Below are 22616 nucleotides of genomic sequence, written 5' to 3' on the forward strand. Positions count from 1 at the left end.
TTATATTGAAATATCAATATAATTAATAAGAGTGATATATCTAGAATTACAATTAAGAGACGTTCCAATGTTAAACTACAACTCTATCGTTCGCAATGAACATATTAAATTAATAAAGAACTCGCAGAAATTTATTGAAATTGCAGAACGATTATAAGAAAGTACTATTACCGGTGGAGCGGTTGTGCTGGTGATGATGATGGAGGGGGGTGCATTGGCGATGTATATATATGTATATATGTATATATATATGTATATATGTATACATATATGTATATATATTTATGTGTATATATATATTTATATATATATGTATATATGTATATATATATATATATATAAATATATATATGTACATATATTTATGTATATATATATATTATATATATATGTATATATGTATATATATATATATATATATATAAACACCGTTGCTATATTTTATATGACAGCTGGAATAAAAGCTAAAAGGTAGGTATGTTTCCCTGTCATATTCCATGACGCAGGACGGTCACATACAAAGTGTTGAAATGTGTCAGCCTGAGCTAGGAGACTATTCAGTAGGGCAATGAAGATATCCAGTATTCCAATAAGAGTTCATCAGCCTCAGAAGCTTCAAACGTTTTACTATCGCTTGGGAATTTCTATGTACAGGAGAAATATAATATTTATGAAGATATCTCCATCATCCCAGAGCAGCACCAAGAGAAATTATACATAGGAGTCAGAAGGGGGCGAGAAAGGAATTTGATGTCATAATACTTGTTACAATATCTAACTGTAAAGAGAGGAGATAGAAAAAGATGGAAGAGGAAATTGGATGAGATAGTGCATCTAAGTACATGTACTTTAGTACACAACAATCTACATTCATCATAAGTCGATGAATAAAAATAGCGATAGCCTCGTAATTTTTGTTAACAATATAAAAGTGGACACAAGTCATCATCAGAGGGTTCTGATTTCTATATGATAGTTACATACGCTCATAGCTGTCCCAGTAAATGAATATTTATAATTACACACTTCTACACATCCAAAATGCACCTAGTACCATCTTCACATATGTCGTGGTATATGGGAGCAGATATTTCTGATCTGTGCTTGGCCATAACAATATGTTATTGTGAAAACACCTGTGTACTCTGCTCTCACTGCACACACATATATATATATACATTATATATGTTCAATAATAACCCACATTAAGACCGAAACACAGAAGATTAATTGATCTGTATATTTCGACCCCCCTCCCCAATTAATCTTCTACGTTTGTCTCCATTTGGGTTATTACTGAGCACTGACAAGTGTTCATTACACTTTAGTAATATATATTTATGGTAATGTAAAAATTAATAATTTTATATCAAGAGAACTTTAGAAAACTTACCCAACCTTATTATAACAAACGCAATTTAATTAAGCCTAATCGAAATATATATTTTAGATTAGTTTACAAGAATTCAATAATAAACAAACACAATGAAATATTTTTTTTGTTAGGTTTAGAATGATATTTGCCTTATTTGACAAGAAGAGCGTTGCTATTAAAGCCGAAATCGCAAGTTTAACCTATCCGGCACGACATATATAAATATATATATATATATATATATATATATATATATATATATATATATATATATATATATATATATATATATATATATATATATATGCATACATATTCAGTATTCATTTGTATACATACAACTTGGGACATCACTACGCTACTAATGATGCTGACAAATCCAATGTGGACAATGAGGATATCCTCAAACACTCCAGAGGTTTTGGTGGATGGGATGGTGGTGGGGGGGGGGTGGATCGGGGTAAGGTGCTGTGGAGAACTGATAGATAAGGGTGTAGATATTTGTCAGTATTGTGGGTAGGGTGTGCAGGACAAGACCTCATCCAGTGTAGTGCATATATCTCACCAAATCCTACTCACCTATATAGGCTGCCTCCTGCTGTGTACACACCTCTTTACCATCCCTATATTTTTTTGTACTGACTACTGCTGTTTCATGTGCGAAACCTTACCTTATATACGGGTCTTACCCAAATAAATATTTCATGCACCTTTACGCATGTATTATATATGTAAACATTCCCTGACCCTGTACCGGTATCTCACCTACATGTACATTTCCCACATCATTACACGCATCCTATCTATATAAAAAAAATTCCCGCCTCATTATACGTGTCCTAAGTCTCGCATCTTGAACTACCACATCTTAAAAGTAAGTTTCACAGGCTTACATGAACACCGAGGTGTGTGTGTGTGTGTGTGTGTGTGTACTCACCTAGTTGGGGTTGCAGGGGTCGATTCATAGCTCCTGGCCCCGCCTCTTCACTGGCCGCTACTGGGTCACTCTTCCTGCTTCATGTGCTTATCATACCTCTTCTTAAAGCTATGTATGGATCCTGCCTCCACTACATCACTTCCCAGACTATTCCACTTCCTGACAACTCTGTGACTGAAGAAATACTTCTTAACGTTCCTGTGATTCATCTGAGTCTTCAACTTCCAACTGTGACCCTTTGTTGCTGTGTCCCATCTCTGGAACATCCTGTCTCTATCCAACTTGTTGATTCCTCTCAGTATTTTATAAGTTGTTATCATATCCCCCTATCTCTCTTGTCCTCCAGTGTCGTCAGGTCGATCTCCCTTAATCTTTCCTCGTACGATATACCCCTTTGCTCCGGGACTAGTCTTGTTGCAAATCTTTGCACTTTCTCTAGCTTCTTTACATGCTTGGCTAGGTGTGGGTTCCAAACTGGTGATGTATACTCCAATATGGGCCTGATGTACACAGTGTACAGGGCCCTGAACGAGTCCTTATTAAGATGTCGGAATGCTGTTCTTAGGTTCGCTAGGCGCCCGTATGCTGCAGCCAGTTATTTGGTTGTGTGCCTCAGGAGATGTGCCCGGTGTTATACTCACCCCAAGATCCTTTTCCTTGAGTGAGATTTGAAGTCTCTGGCCCCCTAGAGTGTACTCCGTCTGCGGTCTTCTTTGCCCTTCCCAATCTTCATGACTTTGCATTTGGTGGGGTTAAACTCCAGAAGCCAGTTGCTGGACCATGCCTGCAGCCTCTCCAGATCCCTGACTTCTCATCATCTTCACATCATCTGCAAACAGGGACACTTCGGAGTCTATTCCTTCAGTCATGTCGTTCACAAATACCAGAAATAGCACCGGTTCTAAGACTGACCCCTGTGGAACCCCGCTCGTTACAGGTGCCCACTCTGACACCTCACCACGCACCATGACTCGCTGTTGTCTTCCTGACAGGTATTCCCTGATCCACTGTAGCGCCTTCCCTGTTATCCCTGCCTGGTCCCCCAGCTTTTGCACTAATCTCTTGTGTGGAACTGTGTCAAACGCCTTCTTACAGTCCAAGAAATGCAATCTACCCACCCCTCTCTCACTTGTCTTACTGCTGTCACCCTGTCATAGAGCTCCAGTAGGTTTATGACCAGGATTTTCCGTCCCTGACACCGTGCTGGCTTCGTTGATGAGCTCGTTCCTTTCTAGGTGCTCCACCACTCTTCTGATAATCTTCTCCATTATTCTGTATACTATACATGTTAATGACACTGGTCTGTAGTTTAATGCTTCATGTCTGTCTCCTTTATTTAAAAATCGGGACTACATTTGCTGTCTTCCATACCTCAGGTAGTCGCCCTGTTTCGACAGATGTGTTGAAGATTGTTGTTAGTGGTACACATATCGCCTCTGCTCCCTCTGTCAGGACCCATGGAGAGATGATATATGGCCCCATCGCCTTTGAGGTTTCTAGCTCGCTTAGCAGCCTCTTCACTTCTCGGTTGCATGTATTGTGTCCAATACTTGATGGTGAACCCCGTCTCTCTGTCTTTCTGGAGTCCTTTCTGTCTCCACTGTGAACACTTTGAATCTCATGTGGAGCACTTCACATACTTCGCGGTAGTTTTTGGTGATCTCTCCTCCTCAGCCTGATTACCTGGTCCTTTACTGTTGCTTTCCTCCTGAGTTATGGATGAGTGGAACAAACTCTCGAGTACAGTTATTCAGGCTAAAACGTTGTGTAGTTTTAAAAATAGGTTAGATAAATACATGAGTGGGTGTGGGTGGGTGTGAGTTGGACCTGACTAGCTTGTGCTGCTGGGTCTGGTGCAGTGCTCCATCCTTGAGTGGAGGTGACCAGACTGGGTGGGTCATTGAGCTAATCCGGGGGGGGGTCATTGGTCTAATCCGGGGGGAAGACACATGGACCTGCTCCACATGGGCCAGTAGGCCTGTTGTAGTGTTCCCTCTTTCTTATGTTCTTACGTTCCTGATGTGGCTGTACAACAGCTTCGGGTCAGATCTGCCTTTCGCTGTTATGACATTTTCACATTGTCGTTGGGCAATATTCGCTATTCTTTCACAGTGGTTGTTCTGCATGTATATATATATATATATATATATATATATATATATATATATATATATATATATATATATATATATATATATATATATATATATATATACAGAACAACCACTGTGAAAGAATAGCGAAATTCCAAGCGCTTTTTCGACTTCTCACGGGACCATACAATCATGTAGGATTGAAGGGTCCCGTGGGTTACAGCGTCGTGGGTGTATATGCAATCATAAGTAAGTAAGTTTATTCAGGTATACACAAATACAGTTACATAGAATTATCATACATAGCAGCATATGTGTAGAGAACCTTGGATAACCCAAAAAAGTCAGAGTGACTTATTTCCATTGGGGTCCTTTATCATAATTTATTTTAAACCCTATATGAGGGATTAGATTATTCTTGACGCTAGCGAACATGTGAGATACGGCCATAAATGGCCCTCATGCAGTCGATAGGCTCTAAATTAAGGTCGGGCTATGAGTGACGTGCAGTCAGGATACAACCATTTAAGCTGTGACAAAGATTTTAACAGGCTTTGAGAGCCATTCTGACATACTAGCTATAATCGTGCAGATTTAAGCATTTCCTGGTACTCCTTCGCTACAACGTTGTTATCTTTATTTTGAATTCCGTAGATTCATCCTTCCTAGTTTATACACTTAATCTGCTTTCCCTTCATCCTCCCCAATTTCCAATCCCTTACATTTGTCTTGATTTAAGTCAAGCAGCCACTTCTTTGCCCACTTTTTTAGTCTGTTCAAGTCTTCTTGTAACCTGTAACCTGTCTCCTCTTCACTGCAGTATTTTTTTTTTCTTTCTATCTGCTTATTTGTGGATAAATACTTTTTATAGGAGTGTTACCTAGTTTAACATAGCCCAACTTAACATAGTCTAACTTCAAGTAAAATAAGAGAAAACGTTAAGAAATTGGCGTTGGTAATCTGGTCAGTAAACGAAATTTTACTAGCAAAATGTGAATATTTTGCAACAAGACCGGCGTCTTGTTCAGTGTGGCAACATGGAGACGCTCCCTGGCTCGCTACTGACGAATTTTAATACATTCACGGCAGCGTTAAACCTTTAGAAGTCGTATATCACCTAGGGGAATGGGAGGCAATGAAGTTTTATCTAAAAAGAGGGAAAGGAGGTCCAGTTCCTTGGATCAAGAGCCCGTTAGTAACCTCTAAACGCCTCCTTTGATGTGTGGGCAATGAGAAGCCGCACTATCACTAAAAGATAGCGTGGGAAGAGAGCATCATACTCAAGGTTATCTCCCCAAGTGGTACTACCAGGAGCTCTCACACCACTCAAGAAAAACAAAACAATTATGTTATGAAGCGTAATTGTGTGTACCATTCAGCATATTACTATATTAATGAAAGCATTCGTTCTAACACGGGTCGTCATCAAGTGATGACCTGTCTCTGACTCTGAGGGAAGATTACTGTTTATGCTCATGGTTTGGTAAGGTTTGTCAGGAAACATGACAAGTGTTTCCTAACGCGGGTCTTAATCATATGATGATCCGCAGCTGGAGCTTCTGGTTCTCTGACCGAGACCTTCAGCTGGCTTACCAGTCTTCCCCTTTAAAAATTATGGTTATGAATAATAGCCATTAGGAATTATCTCATGGGTGGGTGACCATTCTATATATACCCCTGGCCGTTATTCTCTGACTGATAATAATGGTATACAGTACAAACAAGTAGATGAGTAAGAGAGATTATCTTTATTTCCGAAATGTTTCATGTACACAGTAGGCTTCCTCAATCAAACATTTAGTTTCCTCTGTATTCGACTAAAGAAGCTTACTGTGTATGAGAAACGTTTCGAAAATAAGATACCTAACAGTTACACATGTGCTTTACTCATCCAGTTCCTGTCTGGTACAGCTGCCCTATGACAGAGCGTTGGTGAAGAGCACCATAGTCTTCAAGACTACGGTGATCTTCACCAACTCCAAGACTGAGAATCTGATTACCTCATCTTTTGTATATAATTCTACAGTCTTCACATTATGTCCTTGTATTGATAAAGCCACTAATTGGCGAAACGTCTACAAATAAACATAATCAGATGTTGCATATGGGTCTAATTCTTCATCTTGTCGGTATTGTATACCATTTATGTACACTAAACATGGTAAATAGGCTGAGGGTCTATCAACCACACAAGGGTCATCAGTACTGGTATATATGTAGTGAGATGTTCATCCCCAGTGTATATTCACTCCCGGTAGATGACAGATATACAACACTCAGTATATATACAAAGTGAGTACGATACACCAGCGTACAGCAGACAGTAATGGTTGAAGGGCACTGAATTATAATAAACTTTCATTTTTGAAAACGAATATCTTTGTAGAGTTTTATCAATAATTATTATTATCAAAAAGAAGCGCTAAACCCACTATGGTCTTATCAACAACAAAAGCTTGTTCTACGCATGTGTCATTTTTTTCATAAATAGTCTGTTATAAGACTGAATCGAAGTGGTACACTTCAGATGGAGGCAGCGAGGATGAGCACCAGCGCACCTTTTTTAAAGTGGTTGCTGATGGAGGACGCTGAAGAACCTGGACACAACCACTTAGAGCAAGTGAGGAGCAGCACCAGCAGTCCTGACTTAATGTCGCTACTGATGGGGGAAACTGAGGTGTCTACCTACAACCTCACCAACATGGACAACTCCACAATACCCGTGGAGGCTCAGTGGCGTATCACTCTCTACTTAACCTCCACCATCGTACTCACCTGTAACACCATCTTCCTCATGCTTGGGATGGGTTCTGCCATCAACTGGCTGGAGGTAAGGTCACAACCAACATCTTGAGTATCATTACAGGATCAGCCACCCAAACTAACATAACCTAACTTAATAAAATAATGATCTTTATTTATAAAAAAAAAATACTGTATATGCAAAACATACATATGTTTCGGTCTAAGTCGTACCAAATCGTCGTCCTAAGCTCTCTTTCCTATATGCGGGTTATTTGTGTATAATCTGAAGGCCCATGTAATATATATTCCAGCCCATCTTAAGATTCCTATGTTAGTCAATATAGTAATTTCAACATACAAACTTTCCAGAAAAGCGTAACATGTTGTTTTTTCCAAGACATACGTAATTATACCGACATAAATGGGATTTTTTAGGCTATTCTTTGCCATCTCACTGACTACTTAAAATGATTACCATAAATTAACGCTAAAACACAACCCAATATAACCTAACCTAAATAACGGAAGAGAAACTATATGAAAAAGATTATGTAAAAACTATAGGTCCGGATATATTATTCATGTCTGGAATAATAACGAGTATATTTTGACGTATGTTTATTTTGATGTATTCCTGCGAATTTCTTGCAATGATAATGATGTATGTTTCTTAATGATAATGATGCATGTTTCTTAATGATAATGATGTATGTTTCTTAATGATAATGATGCATGTTTCTTAATGATAATGATGTATGTTTCTTAATGATAATGATGTATGTTTCTTAATGATAATGATGTATGTTTCTTAATGATAATGATGTATGTTTCTTAATGATAATGATGTATGTTTCTTAATGATAATGATGCATGTTTCTTAATGATAATGATGTATGTTTCTTAATGATAATGATGCATGTTTCTTAATGATAATGATGTATGTTTCTTAATGATAATGATGTATGTTTCTTAATGATAATGATGTATGTTTCTTAATGATAATGATGTATGTTTCTTAATGATAATGATGTATGTTTCTTAATGATAATGATGTATGTTTCTTAATGATAATGATGTATGTTTCTTAATGATAATGATGTATGTTTCTTAATGATAATGATGTATGTTTCTTAATGATAATGATGTATGTTTCTTAATGATAATGACGCATGTTTCTTAATGATAATGATGTATGTTTCTTAATGATAATCATGACAACCATTCACATTTCCTGTTATGATAATCGTGAGTATTTCTAGCAATGATAATCACACATTTCTTACGATGATAATCACTCGTTTCTAGCAGTGATAATCAACCATGTTTTTTACGATGATAATCACTCGTTTCTAGCAGTGATAATCATGCACGTTTCTTACTATAATAATCGTGTTTCTGGCAATGGTAATCATGCATGTTTATTACGATAATAATCGTGTTTCTGATAATTATACATATTTCTATCAATGATAACTGTGTTTCTTACAATTAAATGTTTTTCTTGACTGTGACACTAAACTGGGGTTGGTGTTGTAGATGTGGACACACCTGCGTCGGCCCGTGGGCGCTGTGATCGGCATGGTGGGTCAGTTCGTAGTGTTGCCAGCCATGGGCTTCCTCTTCGCCGTACTCTTCAAGATGCGGCCCTACGAAGTCCTGGGCGTTCTGGTGATCTCCTGCAGCCCTGGGGGCTCCCTCTCCAACTTCATCACCTACTGGGCTGACGGAGACCTGGCACTCAGGTACAGTAGGGGCACCGCTCGTGGGTGGGAATGGGCGTTTTTGATAATGACTGAAATGTATGGGCCAGTAGACCTACTGCAGTGCTCCTCCATTTTTCTGTTCTTAACTATTCAATATAGATAAATGGTTCAGAGAACCCACAAGTTGATAAATTAGACACATGAGCAACACTTGGGTATCTTTATTGTGGAAACGTTTCTCCACACAGTGGCTTCATCAGTCCATACAAAGAAGAATGGTGAAGATCAGAAGGACTTTGAGGTTATCAGTCCCTCAGCCTAGAGTCGATGTTAAAACAAAGAATACCATTATCTTTATTTCCTAAGTATATGGCCTGGGTCACTCCAGTAGTTGCTCCCGGGACTAGTCCACTGGACTATATGTAGTATAGTGAGATTACGCAGTGGTGCTGCCAGATAAGATTATCTTAAGTAAATAATTGTGTATTCCAAAGTTGAGACCACAGTCTATAGGTCAGGGCAAACCGAAGAAGAAAAAGAAGAGATGAAGAAGAAACAGGAGGAAAACTAATACAAACACTACTGAAAAATGGTCTTGATACCGTCAAGATGTGGAAGACGCTTACTTAAAGTTCACAACATTTATTACTGTACATAAGTGTCCATTTTTCCACACAAAAACAAAGATTATCTTTAAATTATTTACGTATAAGGATATTAAGCCAGAATAACCCAAAAAAAATCCAAGCAGTGTGGCTTATTTCCGTTTAGGTTCGTCGGTGCTTGTTTCCAGGATGCGTCCCACAACAGGTTACTTGTCCAAGATGCGACCCACGACAGGTCACTTGTCCAGGATGCGACCCACAACAGGTCACTTGTCCAGGATGCGACCCACAACAGGTCACTTGTCCAGGATGCGACCCACAACAGGTCACTTGTCCAAGATGCGACCCACAACAGGTCACTTGTCCAAGATGCGACCCACAACAGGTCACTTTTCCAGGATGCGACCCACAACAGGTCACTTGTCCAAGATGCGACCCACAACAGGTCACTTGTCCAAGATGCGACCCATGACAGGTCACTTGTCCAGGATGCGACCCACAACAGGTCACTTGTCCAAGATGCGACCCACAACAGGTCACTTGTCCAAGATGCGACCCACAACAGGTCACTTGTCCAGGATGCGACCCACAACAGGTCACTTGTCCAAGATGCGACCCACAACAGGTCACTTGTCCAAGATGCGACCCACAACAGGTCACTTGTCCAGGATGCGACCCACAACAGGTCACTTGTCCAAGATGCGACCCACAACAGGTCACTTGTCCAAGATGCGACCCACAACAGGTCACTTGTCCAGGATGCGACCCACGACAGTCGACTAACACCCAGCTTACTTTTTACTGCTAGGTGCATATGGGCAGCCTGCATAAATAGACTTTCTCTTGACTTAAGAAATCGTAATGACACGATTGCAAATAAACCATACCCCCGGCCGGGATTGAACCCGCGGTCATAGAGTCTCAAAACTCCAGCCCGTCGCGTTAGCCACTAGACCAGCTAGCCACAATAAGATTTGTGGTCACAGAGGTGCCTGTGCTAACTTTCCTATGGTGTAGAAATATACCTAGTTGGATGAATCTTATTGTGGCTAGCTGGTCTAGTGGCTAACGCGACGGGCTGGAGTTTTGAGACTCTATGACCGCGGGTTCAATCCCGGCCGGGGGTATGGTTTTAGACTTTCTCTTGCATTGTAATTCACCTGGGAAAAGATTCCAGGTCCTATCAGTTATAAGTTGAACCTCCTTTCAGTTATAAGTTGAACCTCCTTTCAGTTATAAGTTGAACCTCCTTTCAGTTATAAGTTGAACCTCCTTTCAGTTATAAGTTGAACCTCCTTTCAGTTATAAGTTGAACCTCCTTTCAGTTATAAGTTGAACCTCCTTTCAGTTATAAGTTGAACCTCCTTTCAGTTATAAGTTGAACCTATTACTAGAAAACTTTAGGACGTCAGAAAATCAATGTGACCTAACTCGCACCTCTCTTGTTGTTCCCCCTCATCGTTAGTGGGTTCGGGTTTGAGAAAGACCTGCCTAGTATGGGCCATTAGATCCTGATGTTCTTACTAGGTTTAACTGTTCGTGGCTTATTAAAATCAGCTACGTTGGCGAAACATCGTTAAAATTGGATTAGTACAACTGCACGTGTCTCCTTACATTCGTGGTTATATATCATACCATTAAATAAGATGAACTTTGATAGCTGGTACAGACAAGTGGTTAAGAAAGGCACATTAGCAAACACTGGTAGAGGCGCTGGGAACCTTTTTCTAGGTTGGAAGGCAGCATTAAAGTTAGCTGTAATCTAAATAAGGCCGCATCCAAGAAGTTTTGATTATACTGCAAAATGTCGGTTATTTTGTAAAAAGCTAATTATTATCTAATAACTTCAATAAGAATAATTCATTCAGAAGGCCGCACGTTCCCCACCCCTGCACTAGGATATTTATTATTGTCTATATCCTAGTGTTTACTCGCGAGTCTTTGAAACCATTACAACATATCTTGTACTGCTCTTCTTAATCTTATAATACACTCTTCTGACTCGCTGGCTTGAAAGCATTAAGAGTTTTCTCCGGCGATCGCAAATTGACAAAATTTCTGTTCATAAAATAAAAAGCCGGTCATTTATTCTGATGTTTTCTTTGCGGCAGCTAACAAGCCATCTTTCTCCCATAGCATCGTGATGACTGCATGCTCGTCTCTCCTGGCCTTCGTAGGGATGCCCTTCAACCTGTGGATGTACTCACGGTATTGGCTGAACGAAGACGACGAGGATAACATCGTCGTGCCCTTCCGTAACATTATCATGTCCTTGGCCTTCATCACCCTCCCCGTCGTAGTGGGAATGATCATCAGGCACTTCAGCGAGAGAGCTGCCGGTATCATCACCAAGGTGAGGAAGGCGCTATGATGCTTGTCAGGAGGAGGAAGTTTACAAGAAGCGTTAAATTAATTCACGTTGGCTACCTTGTAACATTAACGTCGTAAAATGAGTGTAGGTTCTCCTTAGATGTGTAGCGGTCGGCCCTCCTTAGATGTGAATCGGTGGCCCTCACTTCGAGAAAACCAGAAGACAGATCAGAAGAGGTAGGAGAAAGCCAAGGTCAGGTCAGGTCACGCGTGTTCCTTAGATCAGGGTTTTTGAGAATGAACTAAGGAAGACAAGTATTAAAACCAAAACCGTAACTGGTATGAGGGTTATTTCAATAAGAGAACGTGTGTTAGAGCAGGAAGAGGGATAGATCACTTAGTCAGGATCATCTTATAGGATGGTTACGGTCTCTAACATGACAGAAAAAAATGTTGCTCTTATCAGCAAAGCAAACACTTCTCTTGTGTTACTTAAGTCAGCCAAAAATGAAGCGGCCAGTATTTACTTTTAGTGTTTTAGAGAAGTCAAGCGGAGTAGGAACTGGAGTAGACACCGCAAACATTTTTGTGAGAAGCATGATCCCATAAAAATATTGGGTTACTCAGGAGGCGGACTAGTTTCCAACTCATGACAAACAAATCCTAAAACTAGCAGAAGAGTGCTGTAACCTCGAGACTGCGCCGTCTAATGGTTAGATCAGGTTAGTAACAATTTTATTTTAGCATGATACATGTTTGTACAAAGGAGTGTAACAACTGGGTGAACATGCCAAAAGCCCCTTTATATGCAGAGCATTTCGGCCAAACTTAAGACTAACTTAAGATTAATAAAGTAATAACAGTGCTGTAATTGTACATATGGTCATTAGTTGCGTAACAATGAATACAAGAAAAATTAATATTCAACTAGTTCACGGTATATGGCTTTAATAAGTTAAGTAGAGAAGAATTACAGTTTTGATATAGTATAAAAAAATACAGTATTACAATTTAGCACAAATTAAAATAAAGAAATTGAAACAATTTTAAGTTTGGAATAATGATCATATAGCTGAGCAGTCATAAATTAAGAGTTTTTTGAGTAACTGGTAGATGTTAAGTATAGTGTTCGTCTGGTTAATTTTGGGTGATGAGGTGATTTCTAAGTAGGGTCTTAAATTGATTTGCAGGCAGCAGAGACCCTTTAGTGTGTTCTGGCAATGAATTCCAGGTCTTCGGGCCCTTTATGTGTATAGCATTTTTGCAAAGAGATGGACATGAGGGATATCGAAGAGTGATTTGTGCTTTGTGTTATGCCTATTTGTTCTGTTATAGTTATCAAAGAGGAGTTTGAGAGGAGAGTTTATATTTGAGTATAATGTTCTGTGTGTGTAGTAGGCACACTAATAAGTGTGGATGTTTTGTATATTAAGCAAATTAAGACTCTTTAAAAGCGGTGGAGCATGGTGTCTAGTGCAGCAGTCCTCTAACAGGTCATGGTCAACTGTACCAAATGTTATTCGTAGATCTATGAAAAGTCCCAGGGGAATTTAATTTTTTTCGAGTGCCGAATATATTAGTTCAAGCATATATATAACTGCATCGTTAGTATTTTTTTTCGGTCTAAATCCAAATTGGAATAGACTTGTTCGTGAATTAATTTTTCGAAGATTTTAGATAGTAGGGGCAGGTTTGATATAGGCCTATAGTTGCTCAATTCAGTTTAGTTGGTTAATGGAATTTAAACATTATCTACTACAAGAGGGTCGTGAAGGCTGCATATTGCCTGCTCACCACCAGTCAAGAATCTTTAATCTCTAAAAAACTGTGTATACATATCCTAGCCAGATCACTGGCCTGCTAGATTCAAGACTGGTTTACCTTAGTTTCAAATCCCGGCCATTTCCTGAGTTCTTTACAATCCTGTTAATACAACTATCGCGAGAATTATAGTGTCATTAAATGTTCATGAAGATGCTAGCAAGAAATTACGAAGTCCCTAGAATATATCTTGGTCCTTGGAGATATCTTCCACGTCAACAACTCATCCAATGGATATAAGTCATACTAACTGTCTTTCTTGGATTAACCTGGATTACTTACCCTCCGGATTAATAATCTGAATAATATCTTCTATTAGTCTGATGAAATTGAACTTTTAATATCCCAGAGGACGAAATGCGAGCGTCATTAAGATTTTACTAGTGAAAAATATAGGGAAGACAGAGAAAAGAGTTTTCACAGTGGAAATGAATGTAACAACACACAGCAGCTAACACCCGGGTACCTATATACTGTACAGCTGCGGTAGGTGAAATGGTATAAGGAATCTTGCCCTGCGTGTGTGGGAAGGCTTGTCCGTATGTCTCTCAACAGACGATTAAAGTGATGGCCAAGATACGTTTAAGTTACCTGTGTGTGTGGCAGCAGGTTGGTATAGCAATACCAAGAGCATTATTTATATTCACGGGGGAGGGGTAAACGTGTAGGTCATACAATTCCTGGGGCAATGAAAGGCATTTACGATCGATCCAAGGAACTGGAGCACAGGTATAGTTTCTTAGAGCAAAAACATGTAAACTGTAATGAGAGGAGATTGAGTAAACTCTCCGGCTTTATATCTCAGAAAGAGCATATTACATACGTGTTGAAAATGGAGTAAAATGCTGAGTTCGGCTCCATGGAGCTGGACTCTTCTCCAGGCTGAGGGACTCACCACCTCAAATACTGTTTCTCCAAAGTTGGACTGATTACATTTTCATTTCACTACCACAACTGCTGCCTATATTTGCTTTAAGAAACCTACTGTGTAGGCGAAACTTTTCAACAGTAAAGTTACCCAACTGTTGTACACAAGTCGTAATCATCAGATTACTGACGTACCATACCATACAACAGTGTAAACAGATTCAGCATATTTTAACTAAGGTTGTTGAATTTTACAAAAATAATAATGGTTTGTTGCACTCAGATAACGATAATTTATAAATATAGTGATATATCTGTAGTTAATAAAAATACTCATACCTGCACACTCAAGCAGACAATGGCTTGTTACCTACTGTGTGATAATGTATACTGTCACTGTGGTTACAATTGAGTAACAATTTAACTAAGGTTGGTAGCGTTTTACAAAAAAAAAAAATATGCAGGTTACTTTTTGGTTTAAAAAGACACCAGGATATGTTTATTAGAAAACGTTTCGCCCCTGGGACCTTGATCACTTCTCCAATTTGTCGGTATCAATTACCAAGGTTTATACCATTTTTCTTTCTTCTTTGTCATTATGTTAGTATGTTCCTTATTAAATTCGCTCCTGGAATCAAACCCGGGTGCTTGTGGTTGAATATCATTTTCTAGCAGCGAACAACGAGTCAACAGCTGTTAGATTCTAGCCTGTTAGGTAGGTTAGGTAAGGTTTGTCAGGAAACGGGACAAATATCTCCTGACGTGGATCTTAGTCATATGATTATCCGCAGCTGGAGCTTTTGGTCATCTGACCGAGGCCTTCCACTGGCTTACCGATCCACCCTTTTAAAAATTATGGATATGACTATAACCATTAGGAATTATATATTCAGCGTGTAATGAGGTGTTTCCTGGCAGGTGGCGAGCATGCTGGGTTGGCTGGGAGTGTTAATAATCTTCGTGATCTGGGTGATTCTGTATGGGCGTTCCTTCGTGATTGCTACGCCACTCATCTACGCCGCTGCTTTCCTCCTTCCGATCACCGGTTTTACTCTAGCATACGCTATCGCCAAGCTCACCTGCAGGGTAAGTTCTCAAGCTCACTCACAGGGTTAAGTTCTCACGCTCACCCACAGGATAAATTTTCACGCTCATCCCACAGGGTAAGTTCCCACGCTCACCCACGCGGTAAGATTTCACACTAACCCCACAGGGTAATTTCCCACTCTCACCCACAGGGTAAGTTCCCACTTTCACCCACAGGGTAAGTTCCCACTTTCACCCACAGGGTAAGTTCCCACTCTCACCCACAGGGTAATTTCCCACTCTCACTTCACAGGGTAAAGCCTTAGTGATTTTGACGTTATTAGGTTACGCTATTTTAAATCTAAATATTGTATCATCTATGTACCATCAGATCTATTGAACAAAACTTATAGTGCTGTCTGTAGAACTACATGTAGAGTTTGAACATATGTGCACCGTCTGGGTATCTTTATTCCGAAACGTTTCGCCTACACAGTAGGTGTCTTCAGTCGAGTACGGAAGAGTTAGCAGAAGCAGTAGACATGTGAAGATGATGTAATCAGTCTATCACCCTTGAAGAGGTAGTTTTGAGGTTGTCAGTCCCTCAGCCTGGCTGAGGGACTCAAGCCTCTGTAGGCGAAACGTTTCGGAATAAAGATACTTAACTGTTGCACATGTGTCTTACGTATCATCTACATGTGTAAACGTTTCACCAACCACTGGCTTTATCAATACAATACAAGGACATAATGTGAAGACTGTAGAATTATATACAAAAGGTGAGGTAATCAGTCCCTCAGTCTTGGAGTTGGTGAAGATCACCGTAGTCTTCAAGACTCCAAGGCTGAGAAACTAATTACCTCATCTTTTGTATATAATTCTATAGTCTTCACATTATGTCCCCGTATTATATAGATAAAGCCACTGGCTGGCGAAACGTATACAAATAAAGATACCCATATGCTGCACATGTGTCTAATTCTTCATCTTGTCGGTATTGTATACCATCCATGTACACTTGTAGATTTTTTTAAAATAAAGCTTATGTTGCGTCAACAGAGCCACAAAGTGTGTCGCACCATCGGTATAGAGACTGGATGCCAGAACATGCCTGTCGCACTAAGCGTCATCAGTCTATCCTTCCCTGAGCACAAGGTGAGTACATCACTCTCTCTCTTTTCCCTTGCTCAGTTTACACACACACACACACACACACACACACAGACATCCATACACAGCTTTAAGAAGAGGTGAGATAAGGCTCTTGAAGCAGGAAGAGAGTGGACCGACCTAGCAGCGATCAGCGAAGAGGCAGGGATAAGAGCTGTGACTCGACCCCTACAACAACAAACTGGTGAATACACACACACACACACACACACAGCAACAAGGGGCCACAAGGTCACATCCCTGTGACTCAGATGAGTCACGGTGATGTTAGGAAGTATTTCTTCAGTCACAGAGTTGTCAGGAAGTGGAACAATCTCTTTGTTCATGGAGCGGAGAGAGTGGACGTACTAGCGACCAGCGAAGAGGTGTGGCCAAGAGCTGTGAATGGACCCTTGCAACCACAAATAGGTGAGTACACACACACAGTCATACGTACAGTTTTAGGAAGAGGTGCGATAGACCTCTTGGAGCAGAGAGTGGACCTAGTAGCGATGAGCGAAGAGGTGGGGAAAGGAGCTGTGAATCGACCCCTGCAACAACAAATGGGCGAGTACATACACACACACACACACACACTGACGCCATCTTGTATTCGTACGGATCACATTCACTCAAGTATTGATGTAATGAGAATTTCTTGGTTTTCTAAGGCTAGCTGGATGTTTGGAAGATTTGTATTATACATGAGTTACCACACTTGAGTTAGTATTACAGAAATTGTCAGTGTCATTAATAATAATAATAATAATAATAATAATAATAATAATAATAATAATAATAATCTTTATTTCTATATGTACAAGGTATACAGACCATAGCTGACATCAATGACATACTACTAGATAGAAAGCCACTTGTTATGAAAAGAATTTCGGGCAAATTAGGTCAATTTTGTCCCCATGATGCGACCCATACCAGTCGACTAACACCCAGGTACCTATTTTACTGATAAGTGAACATGGACAACAGGTGTCTTAAGGACGTCCTCGATTTTAAATAATTATTTTCTCTCGGTTTTTATGCAGGAAGACACTAATAATATTCCAGTAATTAATTTCTATAGTGGGCCAGAAGAAGATAAATTATGTAACATCACAGTCACTAGTGAAATGGTTGTGAAGCAGATAGACCGACTGAAGCAAAATAAGTCACCGGGTCCTGATGAGGTTTTTTCAAGGGTTCTTAAGGAATGCAAAATGGAAGTCTGTGAACCACTAACTAATATTTTTAATTTATCTCTTCAAACAGGTGTAGTGTCTGATATGTGGAAGATTTCTAATGTAATTCCTATTTTTTAAAACAGGGGACAAGTCGTTACCGTCAAATTACCGCCCAATAAGCCTGACCTCAATTGTAGGCAAATTACTAGAGTCAATTATAGCTGAGATTATAAGAAGCCATCTCGATAAGCATAGCTTGATTAATGATACTCAGCATGGATTCACAAGAGGCCGGTCTTGTCTAACTAATTTATTAACTTTCTTCAGTAAAGCTTTTGAGGCTGTTGACCACGATAAAGAATTTGATATTATTTACTTAGATTTTAGTAAGGCTTTTGATAGAGTTCCGCACCAAAGACTGTTAAAGAAAGTGGCAGCTCATGGCATTGGGGGATAAGTGCTCTCGTGGGTCGAGTCATGGCTCACAGACAGGAAGCAGAGAGTGTTCATAAATGGGGTTAAATCCGAGTGGGGATCTGTAACAAGTGGCGTTCCACAGGGATCAGTCTTGGGCCCGTTGTTGTTTATAATATATATCAATGATCTTGATGAGGGTGTTACTAGTGATATGAGCAAATTCGCCGATGACACAAAGATAGGTAGGATAATTGATTCAAACGTAGATGTTAGGGAACTTCAGGAGGATTTAGACAAACTATTCTTGGTCAGAAAAGTGGCAGATGCAGTTCAATGTAGATAAATGCAAGGTTCTGAAGCTCGGGAGTGTCCATAACCATAGCACTTATAAGTTATATAATGTAGAACTTAGCCATACAGATTGCGAAAAGGACTTGGGGGTTATGGTGAGCGGCAACCTTAAACCAAGACAGCAATGCCTAAGCGTACGTAATAAGGCAAATAGATTACTGGGATTTATATCAAGAAGTGTAAGCAACAAAAGTCCAGAGGTTATACTGCAGCTTTATACATCATTAGTAAGGCCTCACCTAGATTATGCAGCTCAATTCTGGTCTCCATATTACAGAATGGACATAAATTCGTTAGAAAACATTCAGCGTAGGATGACTAAATTAATACATAGCATTAGAAATCTTCCTTATGAAGAAAGATTGAAGACTCTTAAGTTACATTCACTTGTTAGACGAAGAATGAGGGGAGACCTGATTGAAGTGTATAAGTGGAAGATAGGTATTAATAAAGGGGATATTAACAAGGTCTTGAGGATATCTCTCCAAGAGAGAACCCGCAGTAATGGATTTAAATTAGATAAGTTTAGATTTAGAAAGGACATAGGAAAGTATTGGTTTGGAAATAGGGTAGTTGATGAGTGGAACAGTCTACCTAGTTGGGTAGACTGTTTCAAATTTAGGTTGGATAAGTACATGAGTGGGAGGGGTTGGATTTGAGTGCGACTTGCACATCAGAGCTTATTTCTTGGGTAGCATTGAAAATTGGGTTTGTCAAATGTTTGTTAGTGGGATGAATTGCCTAGTATGGGCCAACAGGCCTGCTGCAGTGTTCCTCCGTTCTTATGTTTCCAATCGTACCGGGAATTGACTCCCGGACCTCAGTGTGGGAGCTGAGTGCGCTACCAATCGAGCTACGGACACCTAACTGAGGTGTTAGATCAATAATTGTGTTTATAGACGTAACTGTCTTTGTAGACAAAAAAATGAAACATTAACACTTGAATAAATGATAGGGAATGTATTTGCCTAGACGGCCGGCGTATTAAAAAATACACACCACCACCATCATCCCTATTACACCACCACAACGACTATTAAAACACCACTACCGCCAAAATTACTATTACCACTACCCACCACAACAATGAGCTGTCAGTGGCCCTATAAACCCCAACAACAACACAATAATGAGCGTCACCCTTCCTAGCACCACTAACACAAGTCGTCATTATACTCCACAGACGCGGGCGCAGATCGTCATCTTCCCCACGCTCTACGGCCTTATCTTGATTCTCGAGGTGTTCCTGGGCATATTCTCTTTCAAGATGTATATGAAGAGATGTTCTTCCCAAGACCAGCCAGACGTCGATGTCTCCATGACCTACACAGCCAAGACTGAGAAAGGAACAGCAGCAGAAAAGCAACTTGCCATAGTCACTAGTTGATTAATATGAGAGAGAGAGAGAGAGAGAGAGAGAGAGAGAGAGAGAGAGAGAGAGAGAGAGAGCATGTTCGTACAGCATAATGACATCAGTTAAACAAGTAAAATCGTTGGCCCACAAATGGCTCCAACTTCATCCTGTTCTCTATTTGTAAGTCTCATAAGAATAAAAAGGTTTTCAAATTAGCTGATGTAGGTAACAATTCTTAAATAAAGTTAGCAACCTTAACCTAACCTTGGATAAAAAGACACAAGTGCAGCTAATGTGACATTTTATTGTGGCAACGTTTCGCTCTTCAGGAGCTTTATCAAGCCGTTCCAAACAATACATGGACACAAAGGGTATATATAGGCTTCGAGTGAGGTGTAATAGTTGTAATACTAGTAGAGGTAGTAGTAGTAGAGATACATATGGTAGAAAAAGTCAGCTTGTACATTATTGCTATCCAAGCAATAATATAACCTAACCTTGTAAAACTCTGTGTAACAGAGAGAGAGAGAGAGAGAGAGAGAGAGAGAGAGAGAGAGAGAAAGCGCCTGCACACAGGAATAGCGTCTCCACTGTTATATATCACGACCCTTGGCTCTCCTGCGAGACATGATCACGCTAAAAAATCCCAAGTCCAGTTGACCTGACTAATTAGGCAGCTTACCACGCACATTCACGGGTAAGCGCTAAATCCTCAGGGAGGGAAAGATAACCACGTTTGATCCACGGAGAGGCTAGCTCCAATTCGCTGGATCAAACGCCCCAACCCACCCTGAAGCAGGTATAGAGGATCGGGAAATCCTGCGTGCTGTGCTGACGGTCCCCCAGGGGGGGGGGGTAATGTTTATTTTTCACTTTATTGTACGACTCATTTTATTGCAATAAATTCAAAGAGTACCAAGTTGGATTTTATTTAAATCTTTTATTACTGAGAATGTGATAAAAATAATTATCTTTCAATACTTTAAAAAAATTAAAACTGCATTATAGAAAAATCAAACCATACCACGGGTGGGAATAGAACCCGCGGTCAGAGTCTCAAAACTCCAGACCGTTGCGTAAGCTAGCTAGCCCAGTGGCTAACGCGTCGGTCTGGAGTTTTGAGACTCTCTGATCGCGTGTTCTAACCCCACCCTGGTATGGTTTGTTTGCAATCGTGTCATTACGATTTCGTGAGTCGTGCATTACAGAAGTTAAATATATTTTAATTAATGTTGCTCTACCTGTCTAGAAATTACTAGTAGAAGTAGCAGTGGTGATAGTAGCAGTGGTGATAGTAGCAGTAGTAGTAGTATCAGTGGTACATATTTTACTGACTGGTGAACACTGGATCACAGTATATGAGCTAGCGTTCTAGCTTCGCTATTTTCGCATTGACGTGGATAACTTTTACGTGAAATTCTCCCTTTGTTTGTCTGTACTTCAAAATAATCACAATGAAGCAGGTATCTGAAAGTGATGTGAGCATGAAACATGACGGAAGACAACTGAGTGAGGCAACAGTCAAGAACCCAAGCAAATAACAACATTCCTTGAAGCACTGGAACCCAACAATGGATGGTGTCCACAGTACACAGCGCATGCACATGCATGCTAGTGACTTTCTGCTGTGTTTAACAATATTTTATTGTATGTAAACTAATTTTTTTTTACTCCCCGGAGTTTACCTATAGAAGGTTCCGGAGGTCAACGCCCCCGCGGCTCAGTCTGAGACCAGGCCTCATGGTGGATCATAGTCTGGTCAACCAGGCTGCTACTACCGGCCGCACGCAAACTGACATACGAACCACAGCCCGGTTGGTCAGGTACTGACTTTAGGTGGCTGTCCAGTGCCTTCTTGAAGACAGCCAGGGGTCTATTGGTATCCTCCCTTATGTATGCTGGGAGGCAGTTAAACAGTCTTGGGCCCCGGACACTTATTGTGTTGTCTCTCAGTTTACCCGTGGAGCCCCTGCTTTCCATCGGGGGAATATTGCATCTTCTGCCGAGTCTTTTGCTTTCATAGGGAGTTATTTTCGTGTGCAGGTTTGGTACCAATCCCTCCAGGACCTTCCAAGTCCATATTATTATGTATCTCTCTCGCCTGCTTTCCAGGGAGTACAGATCAAGGATCTTTAACCGTTCCCAGTAATTTAGGTGCCTTATCGTACTTATGTGTGCTGTAAAAGTTCTCTGTACGCTCCCCAGGGCTGCAATGTCGCCAGCCTTGAAGGGAGCCGATAGTGTACAGCAGTATTCCAGCCCAGAGAGAACAAACGATTTGAAGAGCGTCATCATGGGCTTGGCGTCCCTAGTTTTAAAGGTTCTCATTATCCATCCTATCATTTTCCTAGCCGATGAGGTAGAAACATTGTTGTGGTCTTTGAAGGCGAGATCATCTAACATTATCACTCCCAGGTCCTTCAGATTTCTTTTTTGCTCTATTGTATGGTTAGAATTTGTGGTATACCCTGATACATTTTTAATTTCCTCAAGTTTTCCATATCTGAGCAGTTGAAATTTCTCCTCGTTGAACCTCATATTGTTTTGAGTGACCCATTTGAAGTTTTGGTTGATGTCCGCTTGGAGTCTTGCAGTGTCTTCGATGGAGCTCACTGCCATGGCAATCCGGGTGTCATCCGCAAAGGAAGACACGGAGCTATGGCTTACATCTCTGTCTATGTC

At 40.2% G+C, this 22616-nt stretch overlaps 2 protein-coding genes across 4 annotated transcripts in view; one reads left to right on the plus strand and one right to left on the minus strand.

The window, feature by feature from the left end:
- The window catches only part of LOC128701519 (uncharacterized), a 109874-nt gene that overhangs the window by 30086 nt on the left and 57172 nt on the right, over positions 1-22616 (minus strand). The gene's annotated exons all lie outside the window — the stretch shown is intronic.
- LOC128701524 (ileal sodium/bile acid cotransporter) lies at positions 1873-20853 on the plus strand. 3 transcript variants are annotated; one of them, XM_070101641.1, is made up of 7 exons: positions 1873-2249; positions 6933-7235; positions 8687-8892; positions 11595-11811; positions 15375-15542; positions 16542-16637; positions 19764-20853. In XM_070101641.1, exons 2-7 carry the CDS (start codon positions 6933-6935, stop codon positions 19965-19967), a joined length of 1194 nt encoding a protein of 397 aa, XP_069957742.1. In that variant the 5' UTR covers positions 1873-2249; the 3' UTR covers positions 19968-20853. The 3 variants fall into 3 exon arrangements, with proteins under 3 accessions (XP_069957742.1, XP_069957744.1, XP_069957743.1); XM_070101643.1 differs by having other exon boundaries at positions 1902-1922; XM_070101642.1 differs by lacking the exon at positions 1873-2249 and adding an exon at positions 4618-4654.

The sequence above is a fragment of the Cherax quadricarinatus genome, chromosome 78 (assembly GCF_038502225.1).
Source record: "Cherax quadricarinatus isolate ZL_2023a chromosome 78, ASM3850222v1, whole genome shotgun sequence".
Classification (NCBI taxonomy): Eukaryota; Metazoa; Arthropoda; class Malacostraca; order Decapoda; family Parastacidae; genus Cherax; species Cherax quadricarinatus.

Bases quoted from the DNA above. Each gene is read 5' to 3' on its own strand.
- LOC128701524 (XM_070101641.1), top strand. From the start codon at position 6,933: ATGGAGGCAGCGAGGATGAGCACCAGCGCACCTTTTTTAAAGTGGTTG. The intron at 11,812-15,374 runs GTGAGGAAGGCG...GTTTCCTGGCAG, and splicing joins CTGCCGGTATCATCACCAAG to GTGGCGAGCATGCTGGGTTG. The intron at 16,638-19,763 runs GTGAGTACATCA...TATACTCCACAG, and splicing joins TATCCTTCCCTGAGCACAAG to ACGCGGGCGCAGATCGTCAT.